The following is a 23,766-nucleotide window of genomic DNA, read 5'->3' as shown; positions in this document are numbered from 1 at the left end:
AGAGGAGAGGAGAGGAGAGGAAAAAAGATTGCGCCGACCTGGCGGTTTCGACGGCGGGGATGCGGAGTAGACCCTGCCACATTCAGGAGAGCGGAGAAGGTGAGCCGGTTTTGCCCTGTTTCAGGCGGAGGAGGAGAGGGCCCCCGGAGCCCCAATGCGGGCGGCGGCGGACCGGGCAGAGGCGGACCGGGCGCCGGAGACCCTGGCAAAGGGGCAGGGGAGGGGTCCCCCCCCCCCGCCCCTCCCGGGCCCTGACCCCCCTTTTTCCCCTTTCCACCTCGCCGACCGGCTGGCGTCCCGTGCCCCCCCGCCCTCCCCCCCCCCCCTCCCCCCCCTCCCCCCGCAGGTGGCGGCGAGGGCCGCCGCGGAAGACGCGGTGGCGGGCGCGAGGCTGTCCGCGGAGAGGGCGGTCGAGGCGGCGGCCGTGGCGGCGACCACGGCGGACAGCGCGATCGCGGAGGCGAGGGCGGTGCCGGGGAGGGCGCAGGAGGCGGCGGCCGCCGCCGCGCAGAAGGCGGCGGCAGAGGCGCAGGCGGCCGCGGAGACGGCGCTGGCCACGTTTGCGGCTGAGGCGAAGACGGCGACGGACAAGGCGGCTGTCGAGTCGAACGCGAAGCGGCTGGAGCTGCAGCCGATGCCGAGGGCGATGCCGTGAGGGGGAGAGGCAGGAGGGGGGCGGAGGGGGAGAAGGGGGGGGGGGGGGGGGAGTACTAGTGCATGGTGTTCACAGACGAGGCGAAGGGCACTGAGAAAACAGGATGAAAGAATTTGAGATCGGTATCGGGTTACGGTTCAAGACACCGATCTTCAACTGAGCCCCCCAGGGGGACCATCGGTGCCTGCAGAGCGAGGCGCTCGGACACACGTGAACGAAACGGAGGCGCCTGGGTTCAAGACAAAAAGAATTTTACTGCCGCACACACACAACACGTATGCCTCGCCCCACCGCCTCTCCGGCCTCGCGCCGCGCGCCAAACCCTCCGCCGACGGATGCTGAGGTACCGCAGGACGTCCTGACGGCGGCCGCGAGAGGCAAGGTCGGCCCGGTGCGGCTGTGGCTCAACGACGGTTGGAGAGTCGACACAAGGTTCGAGTATGACGGCATGAGTGGCTGTACGCTCCTGGTGCTCGCCTCCGGCTACGGCCACGAGCAGCTCGTCGAGCTTCTGCTGAAGCGTGGCGCAGATGTCAATCATTGGTCGGCGCAGACGTCGACCAGACGGACAACTTCGGCAGCACTGCGCTGACATGTGCCGCCGAGAAGGGCAGCGTTCGGGTGGTCGAGGCTCTTCAGCAGCACGGCGCAGATGTGAACCATCAGTTGCACGACGGCAGCACTGCGCTGATGTTCTCCGTGAGGATGGGCCACGGGTTGGTAATCGACACGCTCTTGCTCCACGGCGCGGATGTCAACCTTCGAGTGAGCGACGGCAGCGGCAGGGACGGCACCCCACTGATGTGCGCCGCCCTCTACGGCCACCCCGCCGTCGTGCTCCGCCTGTTGCGCGCGGGCGCAGACATGGCGCTACGCAAGGACGGCAAGACTGCGCTGCAGTTTGCCAAGGAGATGGGCCACACCGAGTGCGTCACTGCCTTCCGGAAGCACCTCGAGGAGGTGGCGGCGGCGCGGCGCGAGGCGGCAGCGGGCGGGGCGGTGGTGGTGCTGAGCAGCTTCTTGGTTCCTGAGGATATCGTGGACGCGGTTAGTGACGGTGACAAGGCGGCGGTGCAGGCTTGGCTCAGCGGCGGCGGGCTAGTCAACGCGACATTTGAGTCTGGAATTGACGAGTACGGGTGGACGCTGCTGATGAACGCCGCCGGCTCCGGGCACGTTGAGCTGGTCGATATGCTGCTGCGGCACGGGGCGGATGTCAACCAGCAAAACAGCGCAGGTGGCACAGCGTTGATGAACGCCGCCAACAACGGCCACGAGCAGATCGTCGAAGTGCTTGTACGGTGTGGTGCGGCGATCGACCATCAGGGCGTATGGAGTGCTCTGATGCTCGCCGCCCGCGAAGGCCACGAGGGAGTGGTCGAGATATTGCTGCGGGGCGGCGCGGATGTCAACCTGATCAGCTGCTGCGGTCTCCCCGCGCTGACGTACGCCGCCGGCGGCAAGCATCCCTCCATCGTGAAGCGTTTGCTCGAGGCCGGTGCAGCTACGGAGGTCGGCTTGCGCTCGGCGTTGCAGGCTGCCAAGGGTAACGCCGCTTGTGTTCGCGCCCTCGAGGAGCAGATTGCGGCACGGGAGGCGGAGAGAGCGGCGGAGAGGGCGGCGGCGGAGGCGGAGAGGGCGGAGGCGGAGGCGGAGGCGGCGCGGCATGCCAAGGAGCTGCTGGCGGAGGTCGAGGCGGAGAAGCGCGCCAAGGGCAAGAAGGGCAAGAGGAAGAAGAAGGGCTGCGGGGGCGGCGGCGCTGGGCCGTCGCAGGAGTCCGAGGCGCCGGTGGTGGACGAGGCGGCCGCAGCCAAGCCCGCGAAGCTGGACAGGGAGGGGTTGATCAGGCTTCTCGAGACGCTCCACGAGGAGCGGATTCGGTTCGGCATCACGGCGGAGACGGCGTTTGCGCCGGCGGCAGTGGAGTCAGTGGAGTCGGACTCGCAATCGGAGGCGGAGGAGGCGGAGGCGGAGGAGGCGGAGGAGGAGGAGGCGAAGGAGGAGGAGGCGGAGGAGGAGGAAGAGGCCGCGGGGGAGGCTGCGGCGCTGAGGGAGGCGGAGGCGGCCGCGGCAGAGGCCGATGCAGAGGAGGTGGCGGCGCTCGCGGCGGCGGCAGAAGCACAGGCGTTGGCCGAGGCTGCGGTCGCCGCCGCCAAGGCGAGGCGCGCGGCTGTGGCTGCTGCTCGGGCCAAGGCGGTGGTGCGGGAGGAGGGGGCGCGCCGATGAGACTTTTGGCGGGGGGGGGGGGGGGGTACCTGTAGTGCATGGTGTCACCAGACGAATGACGTTGATGGTGCCACACGCTCATGCCTCACCATGCGCCGACTGTCAGAGGCGCGCGCCCAAAGGCACAGCCGCACACGCCACACAGGGCCCACACGTCCGTGTCGCCGAGTTGGGCCCCATGTGCCTGTGGCGTCGTGTCCTGTGCGCTGGGGGCGCGCGCTCACCGCTTGTTGAGTCGCTGTTTCGGTGTGTGTACATGATACAGTCACACGCACAATAATTTTGGCGGTGGGTGCTCATGGGAGGATGCGTGGGCCGCACTCAACAGACAGCTCGCCACTCGAGTCTTCCTGCACGCCGCCCTTCTGTGACTTCTGCCGTGGTCCTTCAGGGTACTGCAGCCCATATCTGAACCGCGCGTGGGCGGCATCTCGGAGACGCGCCACCGCGATGCGGCGGCGAAGGAGCTGCCACTGCCGCCGCAGCATCCCCGCGCTGCACGGTGCCGCTCCCATGCCACGCAGCACGAGGCGCAGGCTCACCCGGCGGTGCTCCTCCGACGGGTAGAGCGGCACCGCCACCGTGTCGTAGAGCTTGTACGGCGACCGCTGCAGGACCTGCGGCGTCTGCTGAACAAAGTGCCGGAACGGGCGGCCACCGCAGCTAGGGTCCTGCTCGTGGACAAGCACGATGGCGATGCGCCGGTCCATCGCGGCTTGCACGAGGCGAGCGACGGTGCCGCCCGCATCGAGGAAGGTCTTATCATTCAGGTAGAGCAGGAGCACGAAGTGTCCTGAGAGAGGGGCCGTGCTGGCTCCCTCAAGCGCCTCCTCCGCATCGCGGATCACAACCGTCTCGGATGCAGCAGAGCCGCCCCCCTCCCCCGCCGCCGCCTTGACCTCGTCTGCTACGCCAAAGGCGCCCTTGTTGCCGCAGCACACGAGGATAGTCACGGGGCCGCTGAAGGCGACGGGCTCTGCCTCACCAGGCACCGTCAGACCTGCAGCAAGCTCGGCCGGGCGGCTCGCGTAGAACGGAGAGTGCAGCAGCATGCGCAGCGCGATGGACTTGAGCGACTCGAGCTGAAAGGCGTTCACCCGCACCCACACGATCGGCTTCGCCTCCTCAAACACGCGCGCGAGCATCTCGTCCGGCCCGCGGTAGGAAGGGTAGGCGGGCGGGGCGACCTCGACGCAGCTCTTGCGGCACTCGGCCTTCAGCGCCTCGATCGAGGCGCCGCCCTTCGCCGCGTCGGCCTCGAAGATGGGGATAAAGGGCCGGTTCGAGGCGAGCGCAGCGTACAGCTCGCGGCGACAGTTGAAGCTCTTGAAGTAGCCGGCGCTGAGGAAGACGAGAAAGGCCATCGCATCGGCCACCGCCTCCTCGAGCCTTCCCACGTCGTCGAGGTTATCGACGTCGAGCCAGATCCGAACGCCGGGGATCAGCAGCTGCAACTGGCGAACGACGGTGTGCGTCTGGTCCTGGCCGGTCCCCCACGCGTGTGAGATAAAGCCGTGGAAGTGGCACTCGGGGCACAGCTCGAGGGCGGGAGGGCGACCGGTGGAGGCGAGGCGGATGGTGGGCGCGCGGACGGCGTTCACTGTCTTGAAGAGAACAACGAGCAACGACGTGGCGAGCATTGCGGCAGTGAGCACGATGACAAACTCACTCGCTCCGCGCGCGCTGTTGAAGCCGACGAGGGTGTAGCACATGTTCTCGTAAGCGGCACTCGCGCCCGGATCCGGGCAGAGCTGAATCACGGTGCCCGAGATGAAGCAGCACAAGAGCAAGAGACTGGCGGTGCACGCGAGGTAGAGGTCGTCGGCGCGCTTGAAGGGCCGGGCGAGGGCGAGAACGGCGAGATAGAGGCCCGAGACTACAGACGCGACAACGAGGCGGAGGAGCTTGCTCGATCCGTACTCGGTATCAATGAAGAGCACCAGCGAGGCGAGGAAGAGCTTGCGGCCGATGTCGACGACCTCCCAGAAGAGGATATCCGGGTTGTAGTCGCGCCAGAGGAAGCGGCTTGCTCGGGCAAGCGGGGTGACACGCTGCGCTTGCACCTCGGAGCGGATCGAAAGGAGGAGCGCGAGGAAAGCTAGCGGGATGAGCACCGGCCAAAGGACGAAGAAGGCCCAAAAGTAGGCGTCGAGGTCGCGGTACTCGCCGTCGGCGCTGCAGAGCACGTCGAGGTCGGCCACGAGGTAGCTGCGCCTCTCCCCGGTAATGTCGTTGAAGGCAAACGATTCGCACTGCTCCACCTTCAAAATGGTGCGAGAGACCGAGGGGAGCACGAGGTACGCGACGAGGATGGCCCAGTAGAGGATGCGGCGAAGCGTGGCTCGGACAAGGTCGCGACGGAGGTCATCGGCGCGACCAGACATAAGCCAAACTGCGAGGGCGTGGCAGGCGAGGACGGCGCCTCCAAGCAAAATGGCAACGAGAGGCCACAAGCCGGCGACCATGAGCCGGACTCGCATCGTGCCCATGCACGCGCCCGGGTAGGTGAGGCCGATAACGTCGAAGCTGAGCGAGTCCATAAACTTGGTCCAGCGCGTAAAGGCCTCGTCGAGGCGGACGCCGTAGACGGGGCCTAGCGACCCAGCGATCTGGTAGAAGCTGACCAGGACCTTGAACTTGGGCTGGAAGCCGACCTATGGCAAGGTGCATACGTGTTGCCACACACGCTAACCTGGTGCAGCGACGAGCTACTTTCATCCTATGAGGCGGACAGCCTGCGGCAAGTAACGTGCAAGAGGGTCGGGGTTGCGTGTCCGCATGTGGTGGCCGGAGGGGGTCGCCAACCTGCGACTCGACGATGTCAAGACGTGCGCTGAAGCGGCCCCACGCCTCGATGCGGGTGAGAGCGCGGTACAATAGGAGGACCACTCCTACGAGAGCGACAATGACTCCCGCCAGGATGCCGAACCGCCCCTTCGTCGGGCACTCGACGCAGCCTCGCTCCGCGCTGCTGAAATACTGCTCATTGCTCTCGCACCACTCGCAGAGCGGGCCGGTGTGGCCCGTGTCGCAGCCCGGGCCAGAATCGGCGAGGCGGGGACCAGAGGTCATCTCCACCTCCGCCTCCGACGCACTGCCCGAGCCGCTGCAGTGCTTCGAGACGTCGCACTTGTGAAGCTCTGAGGTGGCGTCGGAGGCGCGCCAGTAGCCGGCGTCCACGCCGAGGGTCTGGAGGGCGGTGCCAGCGCTGCAGTTGGCGTTGGGCGGGCACGACTTGCAGTGCTCGGTCGGGTTCTCAAAGATGTCGGCCGGGTTGGCGCTCGAGTCCTTCAAGTAGAAGCCCTCCTTGCAGATGGAGCAGGTGACGTTGCCACTCTCACTACTGAGGGGGTGGGGGCAGCGCATGCACTCACCCGAACCGGGATTGGCGGCATAACTGCCGACGGCACACTTGCTGCACGAGTCGCTGCCGGCGACAGAGAAAGTACCGGGCTCGCAGCTGGCGCACTCGGCGAGACCCGCGGCAGCGGCGACAGTGCCCGGCCGGCACGGCGCGCACGTGTCGCTGCTTTCCGCGCCCCGCGTTGCGCTCGCGGTGCCGGCGGGGCAGAGCTCGCACGCGGCGCTCGAGTTGGAGCCGTTGGCCGGGTTGAAGCTGCCCGCGGGGCAGGGCTCCCAGACCATGCGGGTGGCGGCGCCCGCCTCCTCGCAGTAGCCTCCGCGCGGGCAGGGGTCGCAGTCGGCGAGGCCAACGTCGGGAGAGAAGGAGCCCGCGGAGCAGGTGAGGCAGTCCTTCTGCCCGCTGTCTGGCTGGTATTGCCCGGGGGCGCACGGGATGCAGCTGTCGCTGCTCGCCGCGCCGAGGGCTGGCATGCGAGTGCCGACTGGGCAGGGCTCGGGGTCGGCGGCCCCCTCCTCGCAATAGTGGCCCCTGATGCACTGGCCGCTGCAGGAGGAGTTGGTGAGGCCCCTCGTTGCCCCATAGTAGCCAGCGGAGCAAGGGTAGCAGTCGGGGACACTGAAGTTGCCCTTAAAGGCGCCCTCGGCCGGCATCCAGCGGCCCGAGCGGCACCCCCAGTCTATCCGCGAGTTGAGAGTCTGTATCGTGACACCGTCGTTGCCGGTGAAGGAGGCGTCGCTGATGGAGAAAGGCTGTTTGAGGCCTTCCAGGTACAGCACCGAGCCTGACCAGTCCGCTCTGTTGTCGATGAAGTCGACACCCGCGATGGAGAGGGACTTGCTGGTAAGCGCGGCGACGACGCCGCCGAACTGCGGTTGCGAGGAGAGAGCGGGGTGAGACAACCGTGGCCCTCTCTATCTCTCGCCTCGCTGACGTGCGCATAGGCTGCTAGCTCTACGCGGCGCACATGGCCAGCCGAGCAGTCCCTCACGGTCGAGCTGGTTAGCGAGACCGCACCGCTGTCCTTCGCCAAGACGACGCCGCCCTCCTGCGGTTGCAAGGAGAGAGCGGGGTGAAGCAGCCGTGGCCCTTCTATCTCTTGCCCCGCTGCCGTGCGGCGCTGCAGGGGTGCGGCTAGCTCTACGCGGCGTACAACGCCAGCAGAGCAGCCCGTCACGGTCGAGCCCCTTAGCGAGACCGCACCGCTGTCCCACGCCCAGACGACGCCGCCGCCGCCCTATGGTTGCGAGGAGAGAGCGGGGTGAGGCAGCCGTGGCCCTCTCCATATCTCTCCTCGCTGCCGTGCGGCGCTGCAGGGCGGCGGCTAGCTCTACGCGGCGCACATGGCCAGCCGAGCAGCCCGTCACGGTGGAGCCCCTTAGCGAGACCGCACCGCTGATACTCGCGTAGACGACGCCGCCGGACTGCGGTTGCGAGGAGAGAGCGGGGTGAGGCAGCCGTGGCCCTCTCTATCTCACCCGGCTGCAGGGCGGGCTGCTAGCTCTACGCGACGCACATAATCAGCAGAGCAGTCCATCACAATTGAGTCGATGATCTCGACGTCGCCTGCGCCCCTCGCCTCCACAACGCCGCCTTTGTATGCCCTCCCGTTGACGAGGGTCAGCCCCCGCAGGGTGAGGCTGCAGCCGCGCGTGAGTTTAAAGAGCCCGGTCGACCTTTGGCCGTCGAGCGTCGCGCCCTCGCCGCTGCTCGCAACGGTCACCTTGATGTCGGAGCCGCAGTGGATCCAGCTGCCCAGCTTGAAGTCCGCACCGGGCGGCAGGTAGATTGAGACGTCGGCAGGGGGCCAGGCAGCAGCCTCCGCGATCAGGCTGCGGAGCTCGGCCTCGGTCGCCGCGCCGACAGAGCCGGGGATCAGCGGCGGCAGCGGGGCCAGCGGCGGTAGTGGCGGGGAGGGCGGCGGTGGAGGCGGTGGAGGCGGTCGTGGCGGGGGGGACGGCGATGGAGGCGGTGGAGGCGGTGGCGGCGGCAAGGTCCGCGGTGGAGGCGGCAGTGGAGGCGGTGAAGGCGGCGAAGGCGGTGAAGGCGGTAAAAGCGGGGAGAGCGGTGGTGAAGGTGGCGAAGGCGGCCGAATCGCCCAGCAGATCTGACGGCAGAGGGAGGCGGGGCATCAGAGGGGAGAAGGAAGGGGAGGGCGAGAGAGCCCGGGCGCGCCTTCCAGCCCGACCTGACTTCGACGACATCCGATCGCCACTCAATGACGCCGTCCTCCGCCACCACGCCCTGCGGCCCCGAGGAGCCGCAGTACTTCGTGCCGTTGACGGTGAGGTAGTCGTAGCGGCAGCCGCCCTCCGCCTCCACCTCAAAGCCGACCACCTCCAGCCCGACCGGCGGCACGCCGCTGATGGTGCACGCCTCTTCGTTGCCGTAGCTGTTCGGGTAGTTTGGCGACACGGCGCACGAGCCGCCGTCGGTGAGGGAGCACGGGCTGCTAGCGTTGACGGTGTGGGAATAATCTTCCTTCGGGATCGGAGGCGACGGCAGCGGAGGCGGAGGTGATGGCGGAGGCGGCAGCGGGAGCGGGGAGGGAGGTGACGGCAGCACCGGCGGCGAGTCAACCGACAGCGGTGCAAGTGCCGGTGGTGGCGAGGTCTGCCAAGCCGCGGGCAGCGACAGCAGCAGTGGCAGCGCAAAGACCATAAACACTGTCTGACCGGGACACAAGGCTCTACACGGAGAACGGGCAAGGGCAGTGTGGGCCCGGCGGCAGTGGATTGCCATGTCACGCGCCGATTTTCTTTTTCTTCTATTTGCCGAGTACGAAGGATAGCTCCACCGTTCATGGAGGCAACCGATGCGAGTCGACTGGTGTGTGCCATCGTGGTCATCATCCAAGTGACCCTCATTATGGAGTAGCAAGCCGAGACTGTTGATCAAGGTGAACGTGTCCTTTGTCGCATCAGCGCCATAGGATGTATCTTCTTCTCAATACAGTAGCAAGGTCTGTGAATCTTATCGGCCCTATCTGTTTGAAATGTGAACTAGCCACTCCTCTCTTTACCTATGCCTACTGTGAAGATGTACAGCCTCTCCGACCACCCCCTCTTTGGCCGCATCTGCGCAGGCTGCGGCCGATGGTCGGCACAAAGTAGAGCACCAGGAGCAGCACCGAGAGTGCCGCCTGGAGCACCACCGCAAGTCCGCCGTGCTCGACGCCGGCGGCGACCGTGACGTGGATTCGCGAGAGGAGCGCGGCGTAGGAGGCCGACGGCCAACAGCGCGAGGGTGGCGTAGAGGCCGAGCGGGTGGATGCTTCGCCAGAGCGGGCGCAGGCCGAGGACGGTATAGACGGCGAGGAACGACGGCAGCGTATTTTCGAGGAAGACTCCCGACGGCGACACAAAGACGAGCTTGTGCCCGTCCGGCTGGCAGTCTGGACACGCGACGTCGAGCAGCCACGACGAGTACAGGATCTTGATGCACACGCAAAACGCGTAGTAGCCCGCGATGGGCACTGGCAGCGTCTGCCACCAGCAGCCATTGATCTCGCGGACGCGCGTGGCGATCTTTGTGCGCACCAGCTGGTTGAAGACGTCGAGCTGGTCCCCGTCGCGCACAGGCGGGAGGCCGTTGCGTCGGAGGTAGCCTTCGACCTCGCTGCAGATGCTCTCGAGCACGATGGGGCGGTCCCCCTCGACGGTGCACGCCGTCTCGCGCACGTCGAAGGTCTGCAGCTGACGGTGGATGAGCTGCCGCTCCCGAGCAAACTTGAGCATGCCGAGCGCGAGCACCACGACGCAGAAGGACGCGTAGAGCGTCTCCTGCGCGGCGAGCACGGAGTAGGCCGCCGTCCTCGGGTCGACGATGTCGCCGACGGAGCAGCAGAGCAGATTGACGATGTGCCGTAGCAGGTCGCTGGCTATGATGAGCACGAGCAGGATGCCCTGAGTCGGGAACATGATCTCGATGCTGGCCGCGTCGCCGTGCCGGCAGATGAAGGTGGCGACCTCGTACACACACCAAAGCCGCTCGAAGTAGCGTTCGGACCAGAGCACGGTGAGCCTCTCCGTCTTCTGGAGGATGGCGCCGATGGCGGCCACGCCCTCCTCGCGCAGCTTGCGGTCGGTCTGGGAGATGCAGAGGCGGTCTAAGAAGACCGGGCGCCGGTCGGAGAAGGGCAGAACCTGACCAAAGACCAGCAGCAGGGCGGCGACGAGGGTGATGACCACGTACATGGTGTTGTACATCGCCCAGACGTTTGGCGGCTCGAGCGATGAGGAGACCCACGCCCTTGCGGGGCCGGACCACACAAAAAGCGGGACGCCTACACCCATCGCCGCGACCCAGCCGGCGACGGTGGCCGAGAAGAACTTCCGAAAGTTGAGCAGGTAGATGAGCGTCCACCACTTGCTCTGGCGCGACCCGCTCCAGTTGTAGCTGATGAAGCGGTGATGCGACGGCGTGGCGAGGCTCTGCAAAGGAAAGGGCGACTCGGAGCAGGAGGCCTGCACTGCGAGCATGGAGCTGCCGTGAGCGACGGGCAACTCGCCCTCCTCCAAGGACTGCGCCGACTGCACTGGCTTTGAGGCCTTGGCCAGCCGGTGGAGAAGCCGCTGCTGCGTAAAGATGTGTGCAAAGCCTTCCAACAGCAGGTTGGCTTCGATCGCACGGCGGACCTCTGGACGGCAGGCCTTTGACAAGACACCCTGACCGCCCTCGCAGCGCTCGTCGCCCATCGACACAACCATCGACGGGTCCATGCCGCATGGCTCGGCGGAGAGATCCTCGGTTGAGGACATGGTTGAGGACCTCTGGACGCTCCGGCGGCCTGGAGAGAAGGAAGTTGGAGCTCTGTTTCTTTTTTTGAGGTACCGCAACGCGCACACGCCCACCGCCCCGCCTAGGTGGGAAAAAGATGAGGAGCTGAGACCACAAAGGAGAAAACAAACACGTATGGGAGGTTAAGTAGATGCGCCACGCTGCCCGGCGTGTCTCACTTTCCGGGACAGCCTCCCCGGTCCCCGCCCTTGCGAGGCCAACAAGAAATGGTCTTCAAAAATCTCTCTCTTGCGAGGCAGGAAAGTGACGGCTACCCCGCACGCCCACCGCCCGCCCCGCCTAAGGTGGGAAAGAGATGAGGAGATGGGAGGTCACAAGACACAACCCGCAGTCCTCTAGAGCCGTACCGATACGCGCGATAGGTGACCAGATGGACCACGCGAGGCGGTATTGCAAACTAGCAAGGCCCCCCTTGCGCGGCCGCTCCAGCCCTTCCCCCTCCCCAGAGCACGTGCCGCCTATGGCGTATGGGATCCGGTGCATATGCAGGAGGCTCAGAGAGGGTTGGCGGTGGGCTGGCGGAGAGGGCGCGGGAGGGCGCCGCGTCGATGTTGGTCAGGATGAGCCGCACGAACGAGCCGCGGCCGCGCCCGCGGCGCTGGTCGGAGCAGGCGCAACGAGGGCAGCCTCGGGAGCACGGCAAAGGGCACCACAGCGGACTCGAGCGTACTCATAGCCAGCGGGTACCCGGCGACAGCCGTCGCACCCGCACAGACCATCATTGCCAAGTCGTACAGGCGCAACGGCAAGCTCGTACTTCTCAACTTGGAGCAGAGTCCAGAGACTCTGAGGTGTTTCCGGCCACCGTGGCGTACGTACTTGATCAGCTCAGTGTCGTCGGGGTGCGCGAATCGCGAGCATGAGCCTAAGTGTCTCACCCTGCGGAAAAGACGACCGACCCGATCCTGTCGCTGTGCGCGTTCGACCTCTCTAGCAGATGCGATGTGAGGTCCAACGCGTTCCACACACGAAGCGCATTGTCGCCGCCGACCGTGGCGATACGGCTGCCGTCGGGCGAGTAGGCGAGCGAGTAGATGTAGTCGACATGCGCATCGAGCCTCTCCAGCAGTGGCGCCGTCAGGTCCGAGGAATCCCAAACGCGAAGCGCCTTGTCAAAGCCGACCGTGGCGATGCGGCTGCCGTCGGGCGAGTAGGCCACCGAGTTGATGTAGTAGCTGTGCGCGTCAAGCTTTTCCAGCAGGGGCGTCAGGTCCGAGGCGTCCCACACACGCAGCGCATAGTCCCAGCCGACCGTGGCGATGTGGGTGCCGTCGGGCGAGTACGCGATCGAGTTGATGTAGTTGCTGTGTGCGTCCAGCTTCTCCAGCAGGGGCGACGTCAGGTCCGAGGCGGCGTCCCAAACGCGCAGCGTATAATCCCAGCCGACCGTGGCGATGCGGCTGCCGTCGGGCGAGTACGCCACTGAGTTGATGTAGTAGCTGTGCGCGTTCAGCTTCTCCAACAATGGCGCCGACAGGTTCGAGGCGTCCCACACGCGCATCGCATAGTCCCAGCCGACCGTGGCGATGCGATTGCCGTCGGGCGAGTAGGCCACTGAGGCAATGGAGCTACCGTGTGCGTCAAGCTTCTCCAGCATGGGCGACGTCAGGTCCGAGGCGGCGTCCCAAATGCAAAGCACCTTGTCGGTGCTGCCCATGGCGATGCGAGTGCCGTCGGGCGAGAAGGCGATCGAGCGAATATACTCGCTGCGTGCGTTCAGCCTCTCCATCAATGGCGACGACAGGTTCGAGGCGTCCCACACGCGCAGCGCCCTGTCTTGGCCGACCGTGGCGATGCGGCTGCCGGACGATGGGAATGTGGCCTCCCCCGAGCTAGAGTCTGCTGTCGGCGGTGCCGGTGGGTCGCCGGAGCTATACTTCGAGCTAGAGGCTGCTGTCGGCGGGGCTGCGGCGGAGGAACTATCGTCAGAGCTAGAATGTGCCGAAGGCTCTTCTGCCGGCGGACCAGAGCCATACTCAGACTCGCCCGAGGCGTAATCGCCCTCCACATCCCCATCCATATCCGCGCTCAAGGGAATGGGAAAAATGCTGCTGATCGATGAATCACTTTGAATCTCGCTCGCAATCGACGGCAGGGGCGAGGATGACACTAGCGATGGCGGCCACTGCAGCGGCAGGGGCAATGCTGGCAGCGGGAGCAAATGATAGCACTCCGAGCAGCCGCCGCAGCCGTTCCAGGAGCAGCGCATCTCCCACGAGTGCGTCCTCCCAGCGCAATACGGTTCAGCGCAATAAGGTGGCGTCTCACTGTTTACGGGGTCTGTGCACCGCTCGCACTCAAAGCAAACTCCGAAAACAGGCAGGTCGCTGATGGTGTCCCTGTCGATGTGGCAGTAGCGGTGGTTTTCATAACCCGTCGAATAGGTCGGGCAGCCGCCAAAGCCCGCCTCAAATGCCTCGCGCATTGAGACATCGCACGCCGGCAGGTGCATCTGCCTTTGCTCTGCAACACACGCGCCTGAGCCCTGACCAAGCACCGGGACAGCTTAGTTTGATACGACGCGTCGTAAGGTAAGGTAAGGTAAGGTAAACTTCTCCACACACACGAGGTGGTGGGGCAAGGGGGGGCAACCCTCGCGTCTCCACGTCTAACGACAGGAGCCCCACGGCATTCAAAGTGCAAGGCCCGTTGCGCGTGGGTGAGCGGTGTGTGTGTGTGTGTGTGTGTGTGTGTGTGTGTGTGTGTGTGTGTGTGTGTGTGTGTGTGTGTGTGTGTGTGTGTGTGTGTGTGTGTGTGTGTGTGTGTGTGTGTGTGTGTGTGTGTGTGTGTGTGTGTGTGTGTGTGTGTGTGTCACGTCACTGCATCCTCTGCCGGTTCCTCCCGTCGCCTCTTCTTTGTTCGAATGTTTTTAAATCCATCCTTCACGAAGCCCTCCCATGTAGCTAGCGTTCTTTGCGAATGTCTCGAAATGGCCAGCAGGCGCTGTCTGCTCGCGGCCTGTGCGGGCCGCTCGTCCTCCTCGCCCTTCTTTCGTCCTCCCGTCCCTCCCCTCCACCATGGCCTCCTCGGCACTTCTTTCTCCATCCGCCTCGCCCTGCCTTTTCGTATCGTGCCGTTCGCCTTCCATTCGGTGACCTCCATGGCCGTCCGCCTCCTTTTGGGTGGCGCTCTCGATACGGTTGCGTCAACCTCGCCGCCTCCTTTTGGGTGGCGCTCTCGATACGGTTGCGTCAACCTCGACGTCGCTGTCGCCCCCCCCGTCCCCGCCGTCGCCCGTGCCTCGGTTCGCGTCATTGGTAGCGTTTCCGTTGCCCCCTCGTGCCCCGCCGTCGCCCTCTCTGCTCGGGCCGTTCGCGATTTCGCTCCTCCTGCGTGTCGCCCCTCCGTCTCCTCCCCTGCCTCCGTCGTCATCGTCGCTGTCGCGAAAGCCCTCCGGTCCCTCGATTCCCTCGTCTATCCCCTCCGCTGCGTCGTCCCAGTTTATATCCTCATCCCCTCTGTGCGCGTTGTCGTTCCCTCCCCTTCTCCATCGTTGTCGCCTCCGTCGACTGTGGCGCTGCCTCTTCCCTCGCCTCCGTCCTCCTCGTCTCGCCTGCCATCGTCCCGTGTCTCCTCGTCCTCGCCATCGCCTTGGCCGTTGTCTACCTGTTCATCGTGTCCCTTGCTGCTGGTGGCATCGCCGTTGGCTTCCTCTCTCCCCCTTTCCTCCCTGCCCCTCTCGCTGTCTGGTGTTACGCGTCGTAGCTTATATACCTGGGTGACCGTTTTACCTCGGATTGTGGCGTTCTTGCTAACTTTTCCCTAGCTCCTCTCCGTGTGGAGCGTGGGTCCCGTGTGTGTCCGCGTGTTTGCGGTGTCGCAACATTCGCGCATCCGGCGGATTGCGCTTCGGTAAAAGGAACCGCGCGGAGAGTACTTACTGCTCCGGGCACACGCACAGCAGCCCGTGGATCTCGACACCGGTCTTCACCGCGGCACGAAGGCGTCCGGCGCGGCCATCCCTCCTCCGCTCGCGCCCGGCCTCCGCAGCTGGCTGAGGGGCGCGGGGCTCATGCAGAGCTGCTCGATGCGGATGGAGGAGACGCCAGCCGCGTCCGCCGCCGCCTCGTCGCGGTCGTCGTAGCTCACCAGCAGCGTCGCCGCCGGGGGGACGCCAAAGTCCTCCATCGCGTGGTGGAGCTGCCTGTTCACAGCGGGAGGTGTGAAGAGACGCTGTTCACAGCTGGACGCCAGAGTCCTCCATCGCGTGGTGGAGCTGCCCTGGCGACGGCCGGGCGTACTCGCGCGACCACTCCCGCCGACCGCGCCGCGGGTCGCTCTCGGCGAGGCGAGGCGCCGCCGGCGAGAGGAAGGAGTGGTACCAGCGCACATGGCCCTCCAGCGCCTCCGCGCCCACGCCGACCTCGTTGGCAACGCGGCGCACCAGCTTGCGCGCCACGTCCCGCACCGCCGCCTCGGAGAGCCGGCCCCTCGCGCCGACGGTCGGGTCGGTGCAGCGGTGGCCCTGGTCGCTCACAAAGGCGATCGCCTACGGGAAGCGTCGCCAACGCGTCAGACAAGGCTACGAGAAGGTTCCGCGCCGCCCGCTAAGTCGCCGGAGCGTCGCTCCGCAGCGCCGCCACTCCCTCGTCGCTGGCGCCGCCGGCGCGCAACAGCTGCCTCAGCAGCGGCACCGCGCGCGACCCGTAGCCCTGAAAGGCGTCGTGCCGCTTTGCGCCCGCCGCGGCCGCCGTCTCCGCCAGCTGCACGTTGACGGCCGCCTTGAGGCACCCCTCCACCTGCCACACCACGAGGCGGATGCCCTCGTGGCGGAGCATCTGCGCCGCGCTCGCCGCGTAGAGCGCAGGCACGTGGCCCATCAGCTCGCGCACCCCCTGTTGCTCGGCCCTCTGCTTCCGGAGGAGCTGCAGCTCGGGCACGGACCGGGCGAGCAGCGCCTCCACCCCGCCTGTTCACAGCGGGAGGTGTGAAGAGACGCTGTTCACAGCTGGACGGGCGAGCACCGCCCCGCCCCCGCCCGCGGCGGCGGCCTCGAGCGGAGAGGCCATCGCGAGGCACCTCTGCCCGTCGGGCGCAAGGAGGAGGAGGCACGGCAGCGCCTCGACGCCGTACTCGAGCGCGACGAGGTCGGAATGGCTCGGCTGAGGAGGCTCCGGCTCGCTCGACAGCCCCGCGCGCCACGAAGAGGTAAACATGGCCGACGGCTGCAGCGCGCTCACGCCCCAGCAGCGCTCGTCGACGACGGCGCGCGCCTCGCTCAGGAGCCGCAGCAGCGGCGCGTTCGCCGCCTCGTCCGCCGCCAGCAACGCCACCAGGAAGCCGGCCGGCGGCCCTCCCGCCGCGCCGTCGCCCGCTCCCGACGGGCTGGCGACGCTCAGCACTGGCTCCGCCCAATCCGGGCTGTTGTGCAGGACGACGCGGTCGGCGACGAACCCGCTCCCTCCGACGCAGCGGTAGAAGCGCACCGGCACCGCCGCGTCCGCGCTTGTACGCGCGGCGCGGAGGGAGAAGGAGGCCGCCTCGGAGGCGAGCAGGAGGGACCCGCCCGGCGCTTGAGGCAGCGGCTCCCACTCCCCCCCTCGGAAGGAGCCCGACAGGTCGCCTATAGGCGGGGCACGCCACGTCGCCTTCACCCGCTGCGGGCGTGGCGGCCCGCCCGAGCGAGGCCGCCGTGGAAGTCGGCGTCGAGAAGCAAACCCTTCCGGCTTGGCGGAGGCACGGGCACGCGCGGCAGCAGAGAGACGCCGCGCTCAGACTCGACACGCAGCCGAACAAGCCACCGCAGCTCGCCTATGGTTCCAGGGCTGGGTCGGGGTCAGGGTCAGGGCTCGGGTCAGGGTCAGGGCTAGGGCCGAGGGGCGGGCAGCTCGCCAAGTGGGCAGCCGAGCAGGCGAGGGAGCGCCTCGCCGCAGGAGCGCGCCGCCGCGGCTGCTGCGGCCACGTCCGCCTCCGCCGCCGCCTTGAAGGGCCCGGTCCCGCTCATGCCTCCTCCGATGGCGACCGCGGAGTAGGGCACCGTGCCTGGGGCGGCGGGTAGTGTGACGATAGGATGTGCGTGTCCGCGACTCGCGGAGCATGGCGACCGAGCCTGGGCCGTAGTACTTGGCGGGCGTGCACCAAGGCACGATCCGGCGGGCGGCAGCGGCGGGGAGGGGCGAGGGCGGGATGAAGAGGACGCCGAGCTCGTACGACATGAAGAGCGACTCCCATGTGCCGTGCGCGTCCATCTGCCGCTTGCCCCACGCGGCGCCAGAGCAGTTGTGGCTGCCTTGGTAGAGCCAGACCAGCTCGCCGCTCGCGCTCAGCCCGGCGGCCACCTACGCGTCGAGATGCAGCCTTGAGGAGACGCGGCCCACACCACCTGCGTCCAGTGCAGCTCAGGCCGGCCTTGGCGTGGTGATAGGTCTTTGCGCGGTGCCGCCAAGGCATGATGTGGTGGCTGAAGTGCGCGCGAGGCTCCCAGTTGGCTTCGATCCACTGCTCCCCCGGGCCCACCAAGCCATGCGCGTCTGCCCACCACTGGCGGCGCGACTCTCTCGACGCCATCGTCGCCAGCATCGTCGCCATCGCCGGCCAGACCAGCCGCACCTCCGCGCCCTCCGCCGCCCCGGCAAGGAGGGCCCGCTTCAGCGGCTGCCAGACGAGCTTGTTCTCGAGCCGGCCCATCGACGAGAAGCAGTACTCGACCCGCGCTGGCCGCCGGTCCGGCGCACGCTGTCGCAGAGTGTGCTTGAGCCAGCGGCGCAGCGCGTCCGCTCCGTGGTCCTCGGTGCGGTAGGCGCCAGGGACGGAGCTGATGATGTGCATGCCAGCGGGCGGGGTGAGGTCGTACTTCGCAAAGATTGTCCGCCAGGCGAGCGTCTGCTCTTCCGACGGGCGGAGGAGCGCCTGCCGGTGGGTGGTGTGATGGGAGGGGTGAGATGGTTGCATGTCTGACTAGTCGATCTCTGTCTGCCTGTCCGTTCTCTCGACTGTGCATCGACATCGATGGCGTCGCCGCGCGGGAGGAGGAGATCTTGGAATTGAGGTTGCCTACTATGACTACTACCGGAGGAGGAGCTCTTGGAGTTAAAGTTGCCTACTACTGCTACTACCGGAGGAGGGGGCGCCTCCACGAAGCGAAGCAGGTCTGTGCCAAAGCGGGAGGGGCTGGCTGGCCCCGCGTCGGCGGGGAGGAGGGGGAAGTCATGCACCCAGAAGCAGTTGTTGATCTGCGAGGAGGGCGGGAGGTGTGGTGGAGAAGGGAGGGTGGGAGGTTGAGATGGAGAAGGGAGGGTGGGAGGGTGAGATGGAGAAGGGAGGGTGGGAGGGTGTGGCGGAGGGAGGGTGGGAGGGTGTGGTGGAGGGAGGGGGGCAGGGTGTGGGGTCAGAGGGCGCGAGGGTGTGGTGGAGTGAGGGGGGGAGGGTGTGGTGGAGGGAGGGCGGGAGGGCTGCCTGCGAGTCGTAGGCGCCGAGGTTGGAGGAAAAGATGCCGACGCGAAGGAAGGCGTCCGCTGCGCCCTCGCCGCGCATCTCCAGCACCCACAGCTTCGGGTGCATCGTCCCCTTCTTCAGGCGGTTCCGCTCGCGCGTCGACGCCGCGTCGTCGTAAAACGGAGGCGACACGACCGCCCACGGCGCGTGGGTGGCGTGGTCGACGCCCGCTGCGTTGCGCGTGTGGTCGTCCGGACTGACGCACACGGCAACGCCTCCCGGCTCGGCTGTCGCCGGGCTGCCGGCCAGCAGCCTGCGCACAACACAAGTAGGGCAGAGGGGACAATGGTGATGACTCTCCTAGAGGATGACCTTGAGGGTGACTCCTGACCTGCCCCCACGAATGAGGCCCCCTCGAGTGCGAATAGAGGAGCTCGGTGGGAGGAGAGATGGGGACTGAGGGACGTTGAGGTGTCCGCGGTGTCTCGCCTGCGCACAAAGTCGTAGTCGACACCGAACGTGCCAAAGAGGGCGCGGCGGACGAATGGCTGCCACCAGACGAGCTGCTCGGAGCTGATCTCTGGCGGCGAGGCGCGGCACGGCTCGCCTGAGCTCGTCGACGGCTCGTCGAGCTGAGCCGCCTGCGAGGAGGACAGAGGAAGGGCGGAGGTCGGAGAGGATCGCCGAGGCAGCGCCAGCGCAATGAGCGTGTGTGTGGGGTGGTGAGACGCATGAGCGGGGAGGGGGGGGGGGGGGGGGTGCAAAGGCCGACTGTCTAGGCCCCCGCCTTTGCCGCGTCGTCGCCGAGCCGGTTGAGCCAGAGAGGCGTCGCTGCCGCATCAAAGACCACCCGCGGCGGCGGCGAGCGGCTCGCCATCCGACGCGCGGCCTCGGCCTCCTCCTCCCGCCGCTCCTCCTCCCGCGACCGGTGCAGGTACTTGCAGCGGCCCAGCGTGCGGCCCTGGCAGTACTGGAACTTGCACGAGGCGCCGTACCGGCAGCGGACCGCGCCACTGCCACCGCTTTGGCGGTCCGCTGAGTGGCTGCCGCTGTGGCGGCCCGCCGCTTGGCCGCTCTCGGAAGCCTGCAGCCTCTCCGAAGCCTGCAGCCGCTGCGCAAGCGCCAGCGATGCCGCGTCGCTCGGATCCTGCTCCTCCTGCTGCAGGCGCCGAGCAAGAGCTTCATCGTCGGCGAGGCTGGACGCACCAAAGCGCTGCTCCTCCTCCTGCTGAAATCGCCGCGCCAGTGCCTCGTCGCCATCGGTGTTCTGACGCTTTGCGGTCTGCAGGACCTCGTCGTCGTCGTCGTCCGAGGAGAGCTCGATGGGATTCGCCGAGTGGTTGCCCGCCATGCCGCAGTGTAAATTTGTTGTGGCAAATCAAGACACAGAGCTCACACAGAATCACAGTGGTGTCGAGTGGTCGGGGCCCTCTTCTTCCCATCCTCCATTCATGCATCCCCGTCATGCTGGGGTGATCAGTAGTAGGGAGCTCGCCGTCCACAACGTGGGGCTCAATGGATATGAGGAACGCGGGGCTCCGATAGGGTCCCGCGCCGGTCGGGTTGGTGTACCGACGGGGACCCTAACCCGCTGAACCTCCCGGCTAGGCCGGTAGGGGACGGGGCGGCACTCGTATAGCAAGGCCCGTGGGGCACTCGCCACGGGCCGCTCCCACATGTCCCGGGCACAACTCCTCCGGAGAGTTCGCCCACCACAGGACCGATGTCCATGTGGGTCAGTCAGTGTTCGTTGTGGCGACCGAGTGCTCGCTGAGCGGCACCGAAGTGTGTCGCTACGGGCGGGATATGCTAGCTATTCTCGATTGCTCACCTTGATACGATTGCTTGCGCGAAGGCAGCGGAGGCGCGCAGCGAGAGACAAGCGATCCTGCTGCTGCAAGAGCAAAGCAGGTTAGGCCGAGCGACTGTCGACTCGAGCGTTGGTCGATCGAGAGGTCGCGCGACGGGGCCGAGTCGAGCGTCGCGCTCAAGCCGTTGCCTCTGGTCTGCATCGTGCGCCACACGGCGGCGCGTCGATAGCGATGTAGCGCCCCAGGGGCACCCGAGAGGGCGCCTGCGCGGCTGAGGGGCGCACTAGAGGAGCCCGGTGAGCCCTAGCGAGGCGCGGGGCGCGCTCGAGCGGGCGGCCGCTATGAACGTCTGAGTATGCCGAGATGAGGCATGCTCGTGTAAGAGGCGGCGAGGCGGCTGCGGCTGCAGGCGGCCTTCTCGCCAAAGGCACGCGGCGCGAAGGCGTGCGGTGCGTGTAGAGGAGGCGCGGCCCGCCTCGCGAAGGCGGCGAGCGCATGTGTGGCGCGCCGAGAGGTCGTTCGACGCAGCAAAGTAGAGCGTCGCGCTCGATCGACCCGAGCAGCTGTCTCTGGTTTGCGTCGTGCGCCACACGGCGGCGCGTCGCGGGCGATGAAGCGCCTCGAGGGCACTCGGGAGGGTGCCTGTGCGGCTGAGGGGCGCGCTAGAGCGGCATGGTGAGCCCTAGCGAGGCGCGGGGCGCGCTCGAGCGGGCGGCCGCTATGAGTCTCTGGGTATGCCGAGATGAGGCATGCTCGTGTGAGAGGCGGAGAGGCGGCTGCGGCTGCAGGCGGCCTTCTCGCCAAAGGCACGCGGCGCGAAGGCGTGCGGTGCGTGTAGAGGAGGCGCGGCCCGCCTCGCGAAGGCGGCGAGCGCATGTGTGGCGCGCCGAGAGGTCGTTCGACGCAGCGAAGTAGAGCGTCGCGCTCGATCGACCCGAGCAGCTGTCTCTGGTTTGCGTCGTGCGCCACACGGCGGCGCGTCGCGGGCGATGAAGCGCCTCGAGGGCACTCGGGAGGGTGCCTGTCTGGCTGAGGGGCGCGCTACAGCGGCACGGTGAGCCCTAGCGAGGCGCGGGGCGCGCTCGAGCGGGCGGCCGCTATGAACGTCTGAGTATGCCGAGATGAGGCATGCTCGTGTGAGAGGCGGAGAGGCGGCTGCGGCTGCAGGCGGCCTTCTCGCCAAAGGCACGTGACGCGAAGGCGTGCGGTGCGTGTAGAGGAGGCGCAGGGCGCCTCGCGAAGGCGGCCAGCGCATGTGTGGCGCGCCGAGAGGTCGTTCGACGCAGCGAAGTAGAGCGTCGCGCTCGATCGACCCGAGCAGCTGTCTCTGGTTTGCGTCGTGCGCCACACGGCGGCGCGTCGCGGGCGATGAAGCGCCTCGAGGGCACTCGGGAGGGTGCCTGTCTGGCTGAGGGGCGCGCTACAGCGGCACGGTGAGCCCTAGCGAGGCGCGGGGCGCGCTCGAGCGGGCGGCCGCTATGAACGTCTGAGTATGCCGAGATGAGGCATGCTCGTGTGAGAGGCGGAGAGGCGGCTGCGGCTGCAGGCGGCCTTCTCGCCAAAGGCACGCGGCGCGAAGGCGTGCGGTGCGTGTAGAGGAGGCGCAGGGCGCCTCGCGAAGGCGGCCAGCGCATGTGTGGCGCGCCGAGAGGTCGTTCGACGCAGCGAAGTAGAGCGTCGCGCTCGATCGACCCGAGCAGCTGTCTCTGGTTTGCGTCGTGCGCCACACGGCGGCGCGTCGCGGGCGATGAAGCGCCTCGAGGGCACTCGGGAGGGTGCCTGTCTGGCTGAGGGGCGCGCTACAGCGGCACGGTGAGCCCTAGCGAGGCGCGGGGCGCGCTCGAGCGGGCGGCCGCTATGAACGTCTGAGTATGCCGAGATGAGGCATGCTCGTGTGAGAGGCGGCGAGGCGGCTGCGGCTGCAGGCGGCCTTCTCGCCAAAGGCACGTGACGCGAAGGCGTGCGGTGCGTGTAGAGGAGGCGCGGCCCGCCTCGCGAAGGCGGCCAGCGCATGTGTGGCGCGCCGAGAGGTCGTTCGACGCAGCGAAGTAGAGCGTCGCGCTCGATCGACTCGAGCAGCTGCCTCTGGTTTGCGTCGTGCGCCACACGGCAGCGCGTCGCGGGCGATGAAGCGCCTCGAGGGCACTCGGGAGGGTGCCTGTCTGGCTGAGGGGCGCGCTACAGCGGCACGGTGAGCCCTAGCGAGGCGCGGGGCGCGCTCGAGCGGGCGGCCGCTATGAGTCTCTGGGTATGCCGAGATGAGGCATGCTCGTGTGAGAGGCGGAGAGGCGGCTGCGGCTGCAGGCGGCCTTCTCGCCAAAGGCACGCGGCGCGAAGGCGTGCGGTGCGTGTAGAGGAGGCGCGGCCCGCCTCGCGAAGGCGGCCAGCGCATGTGTGGCGCGCCGAGAGGTCGTTCGACGCAGCGAAGTAGAGCGTCGTGCTCGATCGACTCGAGCAGCCGCCTCTGGTCTGCATCTCGCGCCACACGGCGGCGCGTCGCGGGCGATGAAGCGCCCCGAGGGCACTCGGGAGGGTGCCTGTGCGGCTGAGGGGCGCGCTACAGCGGCACGGTGAGCCCTAGCGAGGCGCGGGGCGCGCTCGAGCGGGCGGCCGCTATGAACGTCTGAGTATGCCGAGATGAGGCATGCTCGTGTGAGAGGCGGAGAGGCGGCTGCGGCTGCAGGCGGCCTTCTCGCCAAAGGCACGCGGCGCGAAGGCGTGCGGTGCGTGTAGAGGAGGCGCAGGGCGCCTCGCGAAGGCGGCGAGCGCATGTGTGGCGCGCCGAGAGGTCGCTCAGCGCGGCGGAGCCAAGCATCGCGCTCGATCGACCCGAGCAGCTGTCTCTGGTTTGCGTCGCGCGCCACACGGCGGCACGTCGCGAGCGATGCAGTGCGCCCCGAGGGCACTCGGGAGGGTGCGAGTGAATAGGCAAGGCTCCGACGCTATCATTGAGTTGCTGTCGTGGGCGTGCCACGCCCTCGATCGTCGGCGAGAGGCACCCAGCGAGCGGCTAGCGCGGGGGGCCGATCGTCATTGGGTCATTATCGTGGGCGTGCCCCCGCCCTCGATCGTCTGCGATGGGCGCCCAGCGAGCGCAGAGCGCGGGGGGGCGACACACGCGACAGGTGCTCTGTGAGCGACCTGTGAATGATAGATGTGAACAGGCGAGGTTTGACGCCATCGCCCTCACGCCCTGCATGGTGGCAGAGAAGGGGAAGGTCGGTGGGTGCGCGAAGCGTTGTCGCGGGGCCCAGAGCCGGGCGCGAGGCGCTCGGCTGTGGTAGGCAAGTGGGCGAGCGCCATTGGGCGGCTCAGCCATAGGCACGTCGTAGGAACGCGTTGTCTTGAAAGTAGGCGCGTACGTCCTCTTTCGTTTTCACAGCAGAGCCAGACTCTGTGTGTGAGGGCTGGATGCACCAGTACTCCGGTGTGAAGAAAGGCTACCGCCCCGCTCGTACCTCGCGGGGCTACCGCTCATTCTTCCCATCCTCCATTCATGCATCCCCGTCTTCGCTGAGCGCATCTGAGCTGACTTAACT

General features: G+C 67.3%; 2 protein-coding genes across 2 annotated transcripts; both read right to left on the bottom strand.

Moving 5' to 3' along the window:
• Positions 1-3,177: 3,177 nt before the first annotated feature.
• EMIHUDRAFT_462567 (hypothetical protein) lies at positions 3,178-11,017 on the bottom strand (the record flags this gene model as incomplete). Its single annotated transcript, XM_005786706.1, has 8 exons — positions 9,430-11,017; positions 8,436-8,908; positions 7,586-7,666; positions 7,441-7,479; positions 7,210-7,290; positions 6,862-7,111; positions 5,687-5,772; positions 3,178-5,535 (listed from the first exon to the last, which is right to left on the bottom strand). The coding sequence occupies exons 1-8, from the start codon at positions 11,000-11,002 to the stop codon at positions 3,178-3,180; spliced, it is 4,941 nt and encodes a 1,646-aa protein (XP_005786763.1). The 5' UTR covers positions 11,003-11,017.
• Positions 11,018-14,969: 3,952 nt separating this feature from the next.
• On the bottom strand, positions 14,970-19,767 carry EMIHUDRAFT_462566 (hypothetical protein; the record flags this gene model as incomplete). The annotated part of the gene is made up of 11 exons (XM_005786705.1): positions 14,970-15,186; positions 15,224-15,531; positions 15,677-15,951; positions 15,997-16,605; positions 16,701-16,793; positions 17,020-17,320; positions 17,391-17,891; positions 18,098-18,214; positions 18,525-18,729; positions 18,882-19,057; positions 19,267-19,767. 11 exons carry the CDS (start codon positions 19,765-19,767, stop codon positions 14,970-14,972), a joined length of 3,303 nt encoding a protein of 1,100 aa, XP_005786762.1.
• Between the last annotated feature and the right edge of the window lie 3,999 nt (positions 19,768-23,766).

The sequence above is a fragment of the Emiliania huxleyi genome, assembly GCF_000372725.1.
Source record: "Emiliania huxleyi CCMP1516 chromosome Unknown EMIHUscaffold_15, whole genome shotgun sequence".
Taxonomy (NCBI): Eukaryota; Haptophyta; order Isochrysidales; family Noelaerhabdaceae; genus Emiliania; species Emiliania huxleyi.
The sequence above is the reverse complement of the archived record's forward strand: the minus strand, read 5'-3'. Positions and strand labels throughout refer to the sequence as shown.